This window comes from Haliotis cracherodii, unplaced genomic scaffold (genome assembly GCF_022045235.1).
Source record: "Haliotis cracherodii isolate W230 unplaced genomic scaffold, xgHalCrac1.p SCAF_11, whole genome shotgun sequence".
Lineage (NCBI taxonomy): Eukaryota > Metazoa > Mollusca > Gastropoda > Lepetellida > Haliotidae > Haliotis > Haliotis cracherodii.
The window spans coordinates 23525053-23537459 of NW_027266266.1; the positions used below are offsets into that span (position 1 = coordinate 23525053).

General features: G+C 44.0%; 1 protein-coding gene across 1 annotated transcript; it reads left to right on the forward strand.

Annotated features, from left to right (window-relative positions):
• Window positions 1-259: 259 nt before the first annotated feature.
• On the forward strand, window positions 260-4180 carry LOC139455611 (tripartite motif-containing 13-like). The gene is made up of 4 exons (XM_071237165.1): window positions 260-789; window positions 1200-1295; window positions 3100-3223; window positions 3756-4180. Exons 1-4 carry the CDS (start codon window positions 406-408, stop codon window positions 3890-3892), a joined length of 741 nt encoding a protein of 246 aa, XP_071093266.1. The 5' UTR covers window positions 260-405; the 3' UTR covers window positions 3893-4180.
• The last annotated feature ends 8227 nt before the right edge of the window (window positions 4181-12407 follow it).

Here is a 12407-nt window from a genome sequence, read left to right on the forward strand (position 1 = left end):
ACAAGGACCGGATTGTGTGTGTGTGTGTGTCGGTGTGTGTGTGTGTGTGAGGGGGGTGGGGGGGTGGGGGTGGGGTGGGGTGGGTGTTAATTTTTTTAGTACTTACATGTAAATTAAAAATCATGTTTCGAGTTTTCTTTCAACAACTCTGGTGTTGGTGAAACAATACCCACAAAATAAATACGTTTTTAACGAGTCCTAACATCAGTATTGCAATCACGTAAGTCGTCAAGTTGTTTTTTACTTGCAGTCAACGTCGTCCTGGGGCTGGAAACAGTTCTAACGTATGAACCAGTCACTGACGATGCGTCATGATCGGCAGTAATACAACACTGTAGAACTGATCAGGACCTTATCGGCAACTGTAGACAGGATACCAGTCGACCAAGCAATACACAAGTGGCAATGGCCATGGCATCGCCCCAAGAGGAGGACCCCCTGACAGAGGATCTCAACTGCCCAATATGTCTGGAACTCCTGAACCAACCAGTGACACTCTATAACTGTTTCCACTCGTTCTGTCGACAGTGTCTTCAGCAGTCGATTCTGGGGGCTCGGGAGACGTACAGGAATCCTTACGCATGTCCCCAATGTCGCCGTCGTTTCGTCCCCAGTGACGGCGACAAGGTGAACCACCACCTGCAGAACATCGTCAATAGTCACCGGAAGGCGCAGGAAAGAATAGCGGAAATACGTCAGTACGAAATGCAAGATTTGACGTCACAGTCACGTGGTGGAGCGGTTGCTGCTGCTGAAACAACAGAGAAACCATCGAAGGTTGAATTTGATGTAGGTATTACTTTGTCAAAACTCATGTTTAAAAGGGTAGAATACGAGGGGAATCGGGTGGTCACACTATGCGACCAAGCTAATTGTTTATCATCGTGCCCCGGTGGTGTGGGTCGATGCTCATTCTGTCAACCACTGGTTTGTGTGGTCTATACTCGATTGCTCACAGGGCGCCATGGCTGTATTTGCTTACTATAGCGTAAAACAACATTCACTCAGATTCAGGCTGTTGTAAATTCTTATTCACCATCCATAGTCCCTAGTGCTATAAAGAGAAATTCACATATCTGATTTGCAGTTGTATTCTTGTTTTAATCTATGTTTTGACATTTCCCAATATATCGATATGACTCACATCTCTATATGATGTTTATGTTCATATAAGTGTAATCATTCTATTTTTTGTCCAGCACCTCACATCCTTCCTGTCGACAGTGGACACGAAGCTTCAGTCTCTGCTGACCGCCCTTGACCAGTCCAGTATTAATGCAGGAGGAATGCGAAAGGTGCGGTCTCATGTGAAGATGTTTGTGTCGGGTGTTGTGTGTTAACTTCCTGCTCTGTGTCGGGTGTTGTGTGTTAGCTACCTGCTCTGTGTCGGGTGTTGTGTGTTAGCTACCTTCTCTGTGTCGGGTGTTGTGTGTTAGCTACCTGCACTGTGTCGGGTGTTGTGTGTTAGCTACCTTCTCTGTGTCGGGTGTTGTGTGTTAACTTCCTGCTCTGTGTCGTGTGTTGTGTGTTAGCTACCTGCTCTGTGTCGGGTGTTGTCTATTAGCTACCTGCTCTGTGTCGGGTGTTGTGTGTTAGCTACCTGCTCTGTGTCGGGTGTTGTGTGTTAGCTACCTTCTCTGTGTCGGGTGTTGTGTGTTAGCTACCTGCTCTGTGTCGGGTGTTGTGTGTTAGCTACCTTCTCTGTGTCGGGTGTTGTGTGTTAGCTACCTGCTCTGTGTCGGGTGTTGTGTGTTAGCTACCCTCTCTGTGTCGGGTGTTGTGTGTTAACTTCCTGCTCTGTGTCGTGTGTTGTGTGTTAGCTACCTGCTCTGTGTCGGGTGTTGTGTGCTAACTACCTGCTCTGTGTCGGGTGTTGTGTGCTAACTACCTGCTCTGTGTCGGGTGTTGTGTGCTAACTACCTGCTCTGTGTCGGGTGTTGTGTGTTAGCTACCTGCTCTGTGTCGGGTGTTGTGTGTTAGCTACCTACTCTGTGTCGGGTGTTGTGTGTTAGCTACCTGCTCTGTGTCGGGTGTTGTGTGTTAGCTACCTGCTCTGTGTCGGGTGTTGTGTGTTAGCTACCTTCTCTGTGTCGGGTGTTGTGTGTTAGCTACCTTCTCTGTGTCGGGTGTTGTGTGTTAGCTACCTGCTCTGTGTCGGGTGTTGTGTGTTAGCTACCTGCTCTGTGTCGGGTGTTGTGTGTTAGCTTCCTGCTCTGTGTCGGGTGTTGTGTGTTAGCTTCCTGCTCTGTGTCGGGTGTTGTGTGTTAGCTACCTGCTCTGTGTCGGGTGTTGTGTGTTAGCTACCTGCTCTGTGTCGGGTGTTGTGTGTTAGCTTCCTGCTCTGTGTCGGGTGTTGTGTGTTAGCTTCCTGCTCTGTGTCGGGTGTTGTGTGTTAGCTACCTGCTCTGTGTCGGGTGTTGTGTGTTAGCTTCCTGCTCTGTGTCGGGTGTTGTGTGTTAGCTTCCTGCTCTGTGTCGGGTGTTGTGTGTTAGCTACCTGCTCTGTGTCGGGTGTTGTATGTTAGGCTTTCTGCGTCAGTTGCTTGCTCAAGTTGTTGTGTGGTTTGTGTATGCCCTGGGGCAAGTGCTGTTTTAATTATTCATAATACATACAAATATAATTTGTAACAAATGTTATATTTGGATGACACTTTCTTGGTAAAGTACAGAATATCGTACTTTTTTGGGGTTGAGTCCAATCCGGGTGTACTGACGTGACTTGTGTGCTGGCGATTAGGTGCCTCACTCAGGCGGTGTTGGTTCGAAATCCGGACGGGACTCAACCCCAAAAAGGTATATTTAATGTAATATTTGTTACGTTTGACCACTTTCTAAATGGCATTGTGTGTTCAAATATAATTTGAGTAATAGTGTTGGAATAACGAAACTTCGGTTAAGCAGCTGAGCCTTGTCCTAATGTCGTATGAGCTCTGAGCCTGGTCAAAGCTGGTTCACTGCCATGGTAGCACGTGCACGACGCACGGGTAGGTAGCATTGTTTCAAAGTTTCAAATATTCGTATACATACCTGGTCATCACTTTCATCGAAGAAACGATGTTATAAAGCCTGGTAAATATTCTTATGTTGCCTTCACCATCAGGAGGTATCAGATAAGTCATCAGAACATTCCGCCATTGTGTCCGAACGAGTACAAGACCATCCTCGGCCATCGGTGGAAGAAGTCAACAGGACACAGCCACCCAATACACAAGAACACCACATCGGTAACATTGATAAAAAAACCCATTATTTTTATCTCTTATGTAAATTTTGGTTAACTATTATAGGTATTAGGAAACAGGCATAACATACTATGTGCAGTATATGGTTGGGTGGGTGCGTGAGTGTATGCATGAGTGTATGAGTGAGAAAGGTTTTACGCCAGAGATGGGCTTAATACAATGTACCATGTGTGGAATCGAACCCAGGCCTTCGGTGTGGTGAGCGAACGCTTTAATCACTAGGCTACCCCAACGCCCCTATTTCACTGGATATTGTTCGATGCCTCCGAACTAACTCTGGTACTTTTACTGGATTTTTTTCCCAATTATTTTTTTAAAGCTATGTTCTAAAATGATCAGAACTGTTTAGATTTAAGATTCTTTTAAGCTTAAATATGCAACCTAAACGCCAGAGAATAATAAGTCTGGATTTCTGCAGAAACTGGTTTTATTGGGCGTAAAATAGGGATGAAAATTATATGAATTGATCACTGAAAATCGGTGTCAGCATAATTTTTTCCGTTTTATGCTCCAGATTGTGACTTTGAAGCAGAATCAGTTGGCGAGTTCCTGGAGCGATCTTTGGTAATAATCAAGAAACACTTCCTTCTGATCATGTTTCTCATACACGCATGCGCACTGATCTTCTGTTTCCTGATGGGTGTGTTGTGACCATGGTGACACGTGACACGACCAAGTTTGTTTGCATGACTACTGTGTCCTGTGTGTTCACGTGTGTGTCCGCTCTGCATGATGCAATGTACACGAACCACCGTCTTTCATGTGGCAAATGGAATAGCAGTTTTTTACCTACACAAGCATGACCAGGCTTATGAACTCAATCAAAGACAAGTGGCACGTGAGAATAACGGTTGTTCGGTATATAATAAACTATACATCTCTTTGATTGTTTTTGATGACGTAATGTGTATTGTTGATTACCCACTACAAGTAGTGATCGTCACAACTCAATGCATTATATTTGATAAATATGCACAATGTATTATGTTGCCTCTAGAGTTGCTTAAAAATATACACGAACACATGCTATAGAATTTGTTTGGCTTCCACTCCATGACGCATTTTGTTTGTCAGCACCTTGAGTGGTCAATGTGTGACAGTGACAGCTTGTAGTTTCATATGTCATTAAGTTGCCGGGGCGTGTTGCCTTGCCAGTGGTTAAAGCGTTCCTTCGTCAAACCGAAGGCCTGTGTTCGAGTCTTACAAGGCCCGTGGTCGAGTCTTACAAAGCCCGTGTTGGAGTTCTCACAAGGCCCGTGTTCGAGTCTTACAAGGCCCGTGTTCGAGTCTTACAAGGCCCATGTTCGAGTCTTACAAGGCCCATGTTCGAGTCTTACAAGGCACATGTTCGAGTCTTACAAGGCCCATGTTCGAGTCTTACAAGGCACATGTTCGAGTCTTACAAGGTCCGTGTTCGAGTCTTACAAGGCCCATGTTCGAGTCTTACAAGACCCGTGTTCGAGTCTTTGATCGACTTTGCAGACTAACGGAAAATCACACAAACGGACGGAAAATATCTAATTAATAGATTTCACACATTGTACCCATGTCGGGAATCAAACCCGGTGTGTCACGTGACCAAAACGGAACACAAATGCACGGCATCCATTTATCAGAAAATAACACTGTGACAGCGTATAACGCCATACTAAATCAATCCTTAGATTTCTCTTTCCCCACCAAACACGAGTATTATGCTAAAAATCTAAAAATCAATTTCTGTGGCCCAATAAAATCAACGTTATTTCTTAACATCCGTCAGAAGGGGATTCGGTAACGAATGTGCCTGTGCCATGATAAAACGTACATTTTGTTCAGTATTCACGAGATAATTATGTTCAGTGTCGCAGAACACACCTACCAAGGACTATATCCACACGCTCTCTCAATATTGATTTGAAAGTACACTGTCGGACAAAAGAAGGTATACACCCACGTGTGATGGTGGCTTAGAATAAAACAAACAAAACTGTTTTTGATACGGGCACTAAACTTGCGTTTTGGACCTTACGTGTTTCGGCGACTGTTTTCAGGAAAATAACGCTTTGATAACGTTTGTAAGGTTTTGTCAAATCCAATTTTAAAGTGTATTCTTTTTTTGGCCCTACAGGTTATGTGTGATGTTATTGACAGTGAAGTCGACAGTTGGGTAGCCTAGTTGTAAAAGCGTTCATTCGTCACGCCAAGGACCCGGTTCGATGCTACACATTAGCACAGACTTGACATGGCATACAATCCCCCACTTAACCCACCACACCACAGATCGTGTTGATTGGTCTACGCCACAGTCAGTAACACAACAGCTTCATCACGCTGACCTGTTATCATCGAATTTGGGACAGACAAACCGGTGGTTGATATTATGAGTAACGTCCCACGCAGCCGGGTCATGATGACTTGCAATCAACCAAGTCATCCAGCCTGACCACCGTATCTAAGTAGTTGCCCTTTACGAGCAATAGGTTGCTGGGGACTAATTCTAACCCCGGTCCAAAGAGGTCATCCTCACAGGTTGGTACAAGCAAACCCAGCTCGTCTGTTGTATGAGGGGACCCTGACATTTGCCTTGCCTAGATTCTATAGTCGTGGGTTTGAATCCCATATACGTACCGACCTCTGATCTGTCATCACATACCCTTGCTTAAGGTTTCACCGAAACGTCCATTGATGTGCTTCTTAATCTGACACTGTTTAATCTGATTTTATTGAAACATTGATAAAGCGGGTAAAAAATCACTTTCACTACTCTACCCCGACAGACATTTTATCACAAATCTGTAAATTGTGAAATATTTCAAATGTGTCATAGATGTGTGTTACATGTCACTGCATCAGATTGAAACATGGACATGCATTTAATACCTGATGCAGAAGGTGCTGTGCCGTATAATAATCAATTGTAATTATAGTCTCCAGGCGGCTAGTATGTGCAGCTGTCGCCATAGACGTTAAAATTCGATATAAACAATAATTACGGGGTCGCTTAGTGGGACGGGCCCCAGGGAAGGATTAAATTAAAGAATCTGTATAATGTGTTAGCAATGAGTCGTTTCTGACCGGAAATAACCATCACATTACATTTGTGATCTTCCGGCCAACCCCGAAGGATTCCGGAGTGGAATAGGTCCCCAGTTAGCTATTCTCGTCCATCTTAAATGGATCGGATGTTCAGGCATGTGACTTGGCTGATTGCTTGTCTGCTGGTCTTGCTCCAAGTCTGTACTGAATTAGGAGTCCAAGCCTAACCTTGTAATAGGCTAGCCTAGATACGAGGACAGTACGTCTAAGGACGTCAGTCATTTATAGGGAATTGTTCTGATTATTTTACATGTCTGCGTGCCGCGATGAAGCTCCTATGTCATTCAAGATGGTAAAACTATATATACATGTATGTATATGTAGCGCTCCCTCACAATAATCTTCGCGTTCGCTGGAAAGATTTCATTAAAGCATAACGAAGGAACGACGCTGTAAATATATTTTTAACTCTGGCAGATTCCATATTTCTGCAATGGTGAAAAAAATATTGCCTCACAATACTACTGTATAGCATAACAAGGCAACGATGGCGAGGATTTTTGTCCGTGTTTTAGTGAGTGAGTGAGTTGGGTTTAACGCCGCTTTTAACATTATTCCAGTTATATCACGGCTTAATGTGGGAGAAAAGCCCGAAGTGATGCAGGTCAGACGTTTATCCCTTTAGTGAAACCCATGAGCACGGGTATGGTGCCCCCTAATTGAGGCGAACCGTGATTCGAACCCACAATCATAGGTTTCTGGTGTGTCCAAGGGACGCCAGAAACCTATGATTGTGGGTTCGAATCACGGTTCGCCCCGATTATGTTTCTAGGTTTGTCAGCACCATACCCGTGCTCGTGGGTTTCACTGAAGTGGTAAACGTCTGAAACCTACATCACTTCGGGCTTTCCTCCCACATTAAGCTGACACGCCGTGATGTAACTGGAATACTGTTAAAAGCTGCGTTAAACCCAACTCACTCACTCACTCACTATTAACGAGTTTCGTAATTGTATTTGTTTAAGCGTCTCCCTTCAAGTGATGCGATGAACCACAATGTCGTTATTACTTGCACAACTTGCTCTGATGGATTAGCGACCCACTATGACCTGGTCTCCAGTAACTGAATGTCCCCTACGTCTTGAAAACGTGGAAGCCTGTGGGATATTCGCTTGAAGCAGGATATATTCTTCAGTCACTACTTCAAAACCTACAATATTTACTCTGAAAATGGGAGCCGACCAATTTATTTTCACAAGCCTTTTTCAATATTTTCAGGATCCAAGTATTTATCCAAATGAAAGCCAAACCACCATTTCGTCTAATATATCAAATGATCGGTCCATGTCACCATCTACGGTGTGTGTTTGGCTTAAACACATGCGTAACATGTCCAGCATTCATAATTTTAATATTAATCTAAGCAATGACCTAAAAACATGGGGAAAACGCGCCCTCCCGGTAACACTTCAACCCTGTGTTTGCAACTGTGACCATGACAGTTCAGGCCTCCGTATATAGCATCAGACTGAATGATCCAGTCACAATGTTAAGATTTGTCTCTTGTTTGTAGTCAGGGCGACCGGTCAGATTGAGATGGGACCTCCTGTACACGGAGACAGATGACGTTTTGTGCTAGTCACGTGACAAGCTTGTTCAGACCGGAAGTTGCGTGACGTCACGACCAAAGATTGCACAACATTTATCCGGAACTAATGGCCACACCTGCAAATGCATTATCGGGAGAAGGCGATGCATCGTGACTCCTCAATATATTCAAACCAAAAAGCGGGAGGCCTGGGTTCGATTCCTGACGTGGGAACAATGCGTGAGGCCCATCTCCGGTGTCCCCGTCGTGATATTGTTGGGATATAGCGGAAAGCATAAACCTTATTCATTCACACTCAGGTATTCAGAAATGTGATACTTTTTACTCATATACAGTTTCCATTCCATTGTATTATATTTTGAATCGAATCTCTGCAGGGTATCCGGGTTATAACAGGTCCCCAGCAACCTATGCTGGTCGTTATATATTCAAGAGACCACTGAATCGATTGGAGGTAGTCAGGCAGGGTGACTTTGATTGCGTGTCATGGTACCGCGATGGAGTGGATCGTTGCTCACAATATCGATCACTGGTCTGGCTGGTCAAGACTCAATTAATTACAGTTCGCCGCCATAGAGCTGATATATTGGTGAGCGTTAAACAAACAGAGTGAGTTGGGTTTAACGCCGCTTTTAACAGTATTATAGTTATATCGCGGCGTGTCAGCTTAATGTGGGAGGAAAGCCCGAAGTGATGCAGGTCTCAGACGTTTACCACTTTGGTGAAACCCACGAGCACGGGTAGGGTGCTGACAAACCTAGAAACATCATTGGGGCGAACCGGGATTCGAACTCACAATCATAGGTTTCTGCCATGCCCAAGGGACGCAACTCTGCACAGCGAATCGCGGCGCCTTAAACGACTGGGCCACCCGTGCCCCCCACATCAAATAGAATAAATAGAAAACTGGAATTTATTCTCGTGTCATGCTTATATCTGTTCTGTAAATCCAGTTTGACATTGTGATCAATGTATGACCGTGTAACAAATTGAAAATGTGAAAAATGGTAAAATAAACTAATTTATCTACAAACGCTGTGATGACTAATGAATTATCAAATTAATTCACTTGGCTACAGAATGCTTGGTCTTGCACTCCAAAGAATTCCGCGTCAGTTTTGTCACCAACAACCAATTATTTTCATAATAGGTGACGTGAAATGACACTTAACGTCGCGTTCAAGATGATAACTCTTATATCGCGGTTTGCGTGCGTGTATGTGTACTTGTAATAGCCCACTGAGACATCATGCCGCAGTTCAACATGGATACCCCACTCAGGAACAGTACTCTGACCCGAGCCGACCAACCCTTGCGTCACCCCCTTAATCCGAGCGCCAGGTAGTGTAACAAGTACCATTTTTTAAATTCTTTTGGTACGACGCTCTCTGGGGTCGAACCATCCAACTTCCGCTATCCGGGCAGACGCTCTGTCCACTCGACCACGGAGTCGGTTGCTAGTCTAAGAGTAGTCTAAGACAAGGATCGAGTTAAAGGGTGTGTGCTGGTTCATTTTGTGTTTTGTGTACCCGACGGCGTGGACCGTTGCTCAAGCTATGTAACTCTAGTTTGCCGGGTCATTTACAGGCCAACATGCTCCGATAGAGCTGAAATATTGCTAAACGAGGGTGGTGTAAACAACTTTCACACAATTTCGATCCTGGTGAAAATACTCGATTTATTTGGTGATTCCTGGTGCTATTCGTTCCCATTGCTTGTAAGGGTCGGTTAAGAGGCCGATGGTGAGTCTCTGTGACTGCTGAGGATAGGATTCTAGCTCATACTTTTAGTCACTGGTTTGCCTGGTCCAGGCGCGGGTTTACGGGTAGTCGTGATATAGCTGGAGTGTTGCTGACTTTAGCGTTACACAACATTCAGTCTCTCTCATGGAAAGAATTTGTTATCAATTTTAAACGCTCCACCAGCTGTCCACTTCAGCCATAGCACATAATGGATTCCGGGGAAGAATAGGTTCCCGGGAAGCAATTCTTGACTAAAAGGATCGGGTGGCCAAACTCGACGATTTAGTCGATTGCTTGCCATCGTGCCTGACAGCGGGGAACATTGCTCATAATATCAACCACCGGTTTGTCTGGTCCAGTGTCGATTATTTGCACAGCGCCGTCACATGGCTGGAATATTTTCGTCTATAACATTACACACTCACAAATACTCGCTCACTGTAAGGGGTGTATAACGACGGTTTTCTCACCGTACATTGAAATACTAGCTTCTGATAGGTTAAGGAGCGGGTAAATATTTTCCATGTACCCCTCTGAGAAATCAATCACAACACACCTTGCGTAACTTGTTTACCTCGCATAAGTATCGCTGAGCTAAAACGTTTTGTTTGTTTGTGGATTATGTTGTCAAAATACATGATATCAGGATTAATGTTAATATATTAGGGAATATTTAATTTTTTAAGAGAGGGCCACCGGGGAAAGGGGAGTTTACAATCAACTTTAATAAACTAATACCAATATTTCCTGTTGTAAATCATTTGTATTGTTCTTTGTTTGTTGTTTAACGCCGCACTCAGCAATATTCCAGGTATATCACGGCGGTCTGTAAATAATCGAGTCTGGACCAGACAATCGAGTGACTGACATCATAAGCATCGATCTTCGCAATTGGGACACGATGACATGCATCAACCAAATCAGCAAGCCTGGCCACTCGATCCCGTTAGTCACCTCGACCTATTCTCTACGGATCGAACCGATGTTTATCCCATTCATTGGGTTAAGGGAAGTAACTCGGTTCGTGTCGTCTGCTAGCTGCCAAAATGGCTAAAACAAAGCGTTTTACTCAGTGAAACTTTGGACATGTATTCAGGGACTGTGAATGAATGTCGGTGACATAAATTCGTCGTCAATCGATCCCTATCGATATGGTGTAATGTAGCCTAGCCTGTGTGTGAGCCTATGTACATAGGCTCCCACACAGGGTACATCACATCATACGCCCCTCGAGATCGGTTGACAACTTGAGTGTTCTGTTCCCTTGTTTGGCGGGCCTGGGACAATGGGGTAGTGATTATAGTATCGAAGACTGGGTTCGATTCGCTACAAAAGCTCAATGTTTTAATCCGATTATTGGTGTCCCCGGTCATATGGCTGAAGTATATTAAATTACGGTTATAACGAACTCAAAGGGGGCATTAGTTGTTGTTTGTTTGTTTGTTGTTAAACGCCGCACTCAGCAATATTCCAGCTATATGACGGCGATCTATAAATAATCGAGTCTGGACCAGACAGTCCAGTGATCGACATCATGAACATCGATTCAGGCAATTGGGATACGATGACATGCACCAACCAAGTCAGCGAGGCTGACCACCCGATCCCGTGAGTCGCCTCTTACGACAAGCACAGTCGCCTTGGGTTGCTGAAGACCTATTCTACCCCGGATCTTCACGGGTCCCATTAACTGTAGTTCGTTATATCCACAGTTCTTTATAAGCGTGTTTTCAGTATTAAAATAAGCGTCGTAAAATCATACGTACGTGTTGACACTCCACAGTAAAGTACCCATACGGCAATGAGGGCAGTTATACCATCACAACTATATATATATGTACACACACACACACACACACACACACACACACACACACACACACACACACACACATGTATCATTTAATAAATCAACGTCAACTGGCGAATCAAGTCAGTGCATTGTAAATTAGATATGTTTGACTTCCGAAACAACTGTTTTACGATCTAATACACAAAGGGGAAATAAATCTACTTCTGGGGTCCGAATGTGGATGGTGAAACGGGTATTCGGCACCGATCTACCTGTGTGTCGGAATGTGGATTGCAAAACGGGTAACCAGCAACAGTGCCACAACCGTTGCTATGTCCAATTAAACCCGTACAGAAGGCGGGTTTAATTGAAGTTGGTCACGTCACAAAACGTGTAATAAAACGAAGCGTGCGTAAAATATAAATAGCATCACTCCGAATTCGTAGTTCTCTCCACGTCTACCCACAGTGTATAATCGTCACTGTTTAATAAAGGACATCCACCAATATCGGTTTGTTATATCTCCATATATAATATTGTGACAAATATCCTGGACCCATTTGTGCTACCATACCGTCGTTATGAGCCTGATTCGAATGACAAGCCGCTTAACTGTCGGTCAAATAAACAATTTTCTCATGAACGAGAAAAATGACAATAGTCGTTTTGGGACGCTTTTTTCATAATATAATGAATTATCAAAACGTTTAGCAATGTCAATATATTCATGTTTTGGGCTTTTCATGGAACATGTGGATACAGTAATGTGAAAATAATTATCTTGGGTCACAGACTTGCTCATAAATAGATTGTCTTATGTTTGGAAAGTCTGCCCCTTTTAGCTATCTGAATATGCCGGGTGATTTTTATGCCTACATTTCAAAGTTTTCCTTTGATATAAAATATGTCTTTTCCAGTATACTAAAAATGCCCCCTATCCTTCCTCGTCCTCAGGACCGCCTCTGTGGTTCGATCCCCGGCCGCGACATACCAAAAGACGTTAAA

Excerpts from the sequence above, each read along its gene's own strand:
- LOC139455611 (XM_071237165.1), top strand. The coding sequence starts at position 406 with ATGGCCATGGCATCGCCCCAAGAGGAGGACCCCCTGACAGAGGATCTC. Across the intron at positions 1,296-3,099 it reads ATGCAGGAGGAATGCGAAAG|GAGGTATCAGATAAGTCATC; the intron begins GTGCGGTCTCAT and ends CTTCACCATCAG. Across the intron at positions 3,224-3,755 it reads TACACAAGAACACCACATCG|ATTGTGACTTTGAAGCAGAA; the intron begins GTAACATTGATA and ends TTTATGCTCCAG.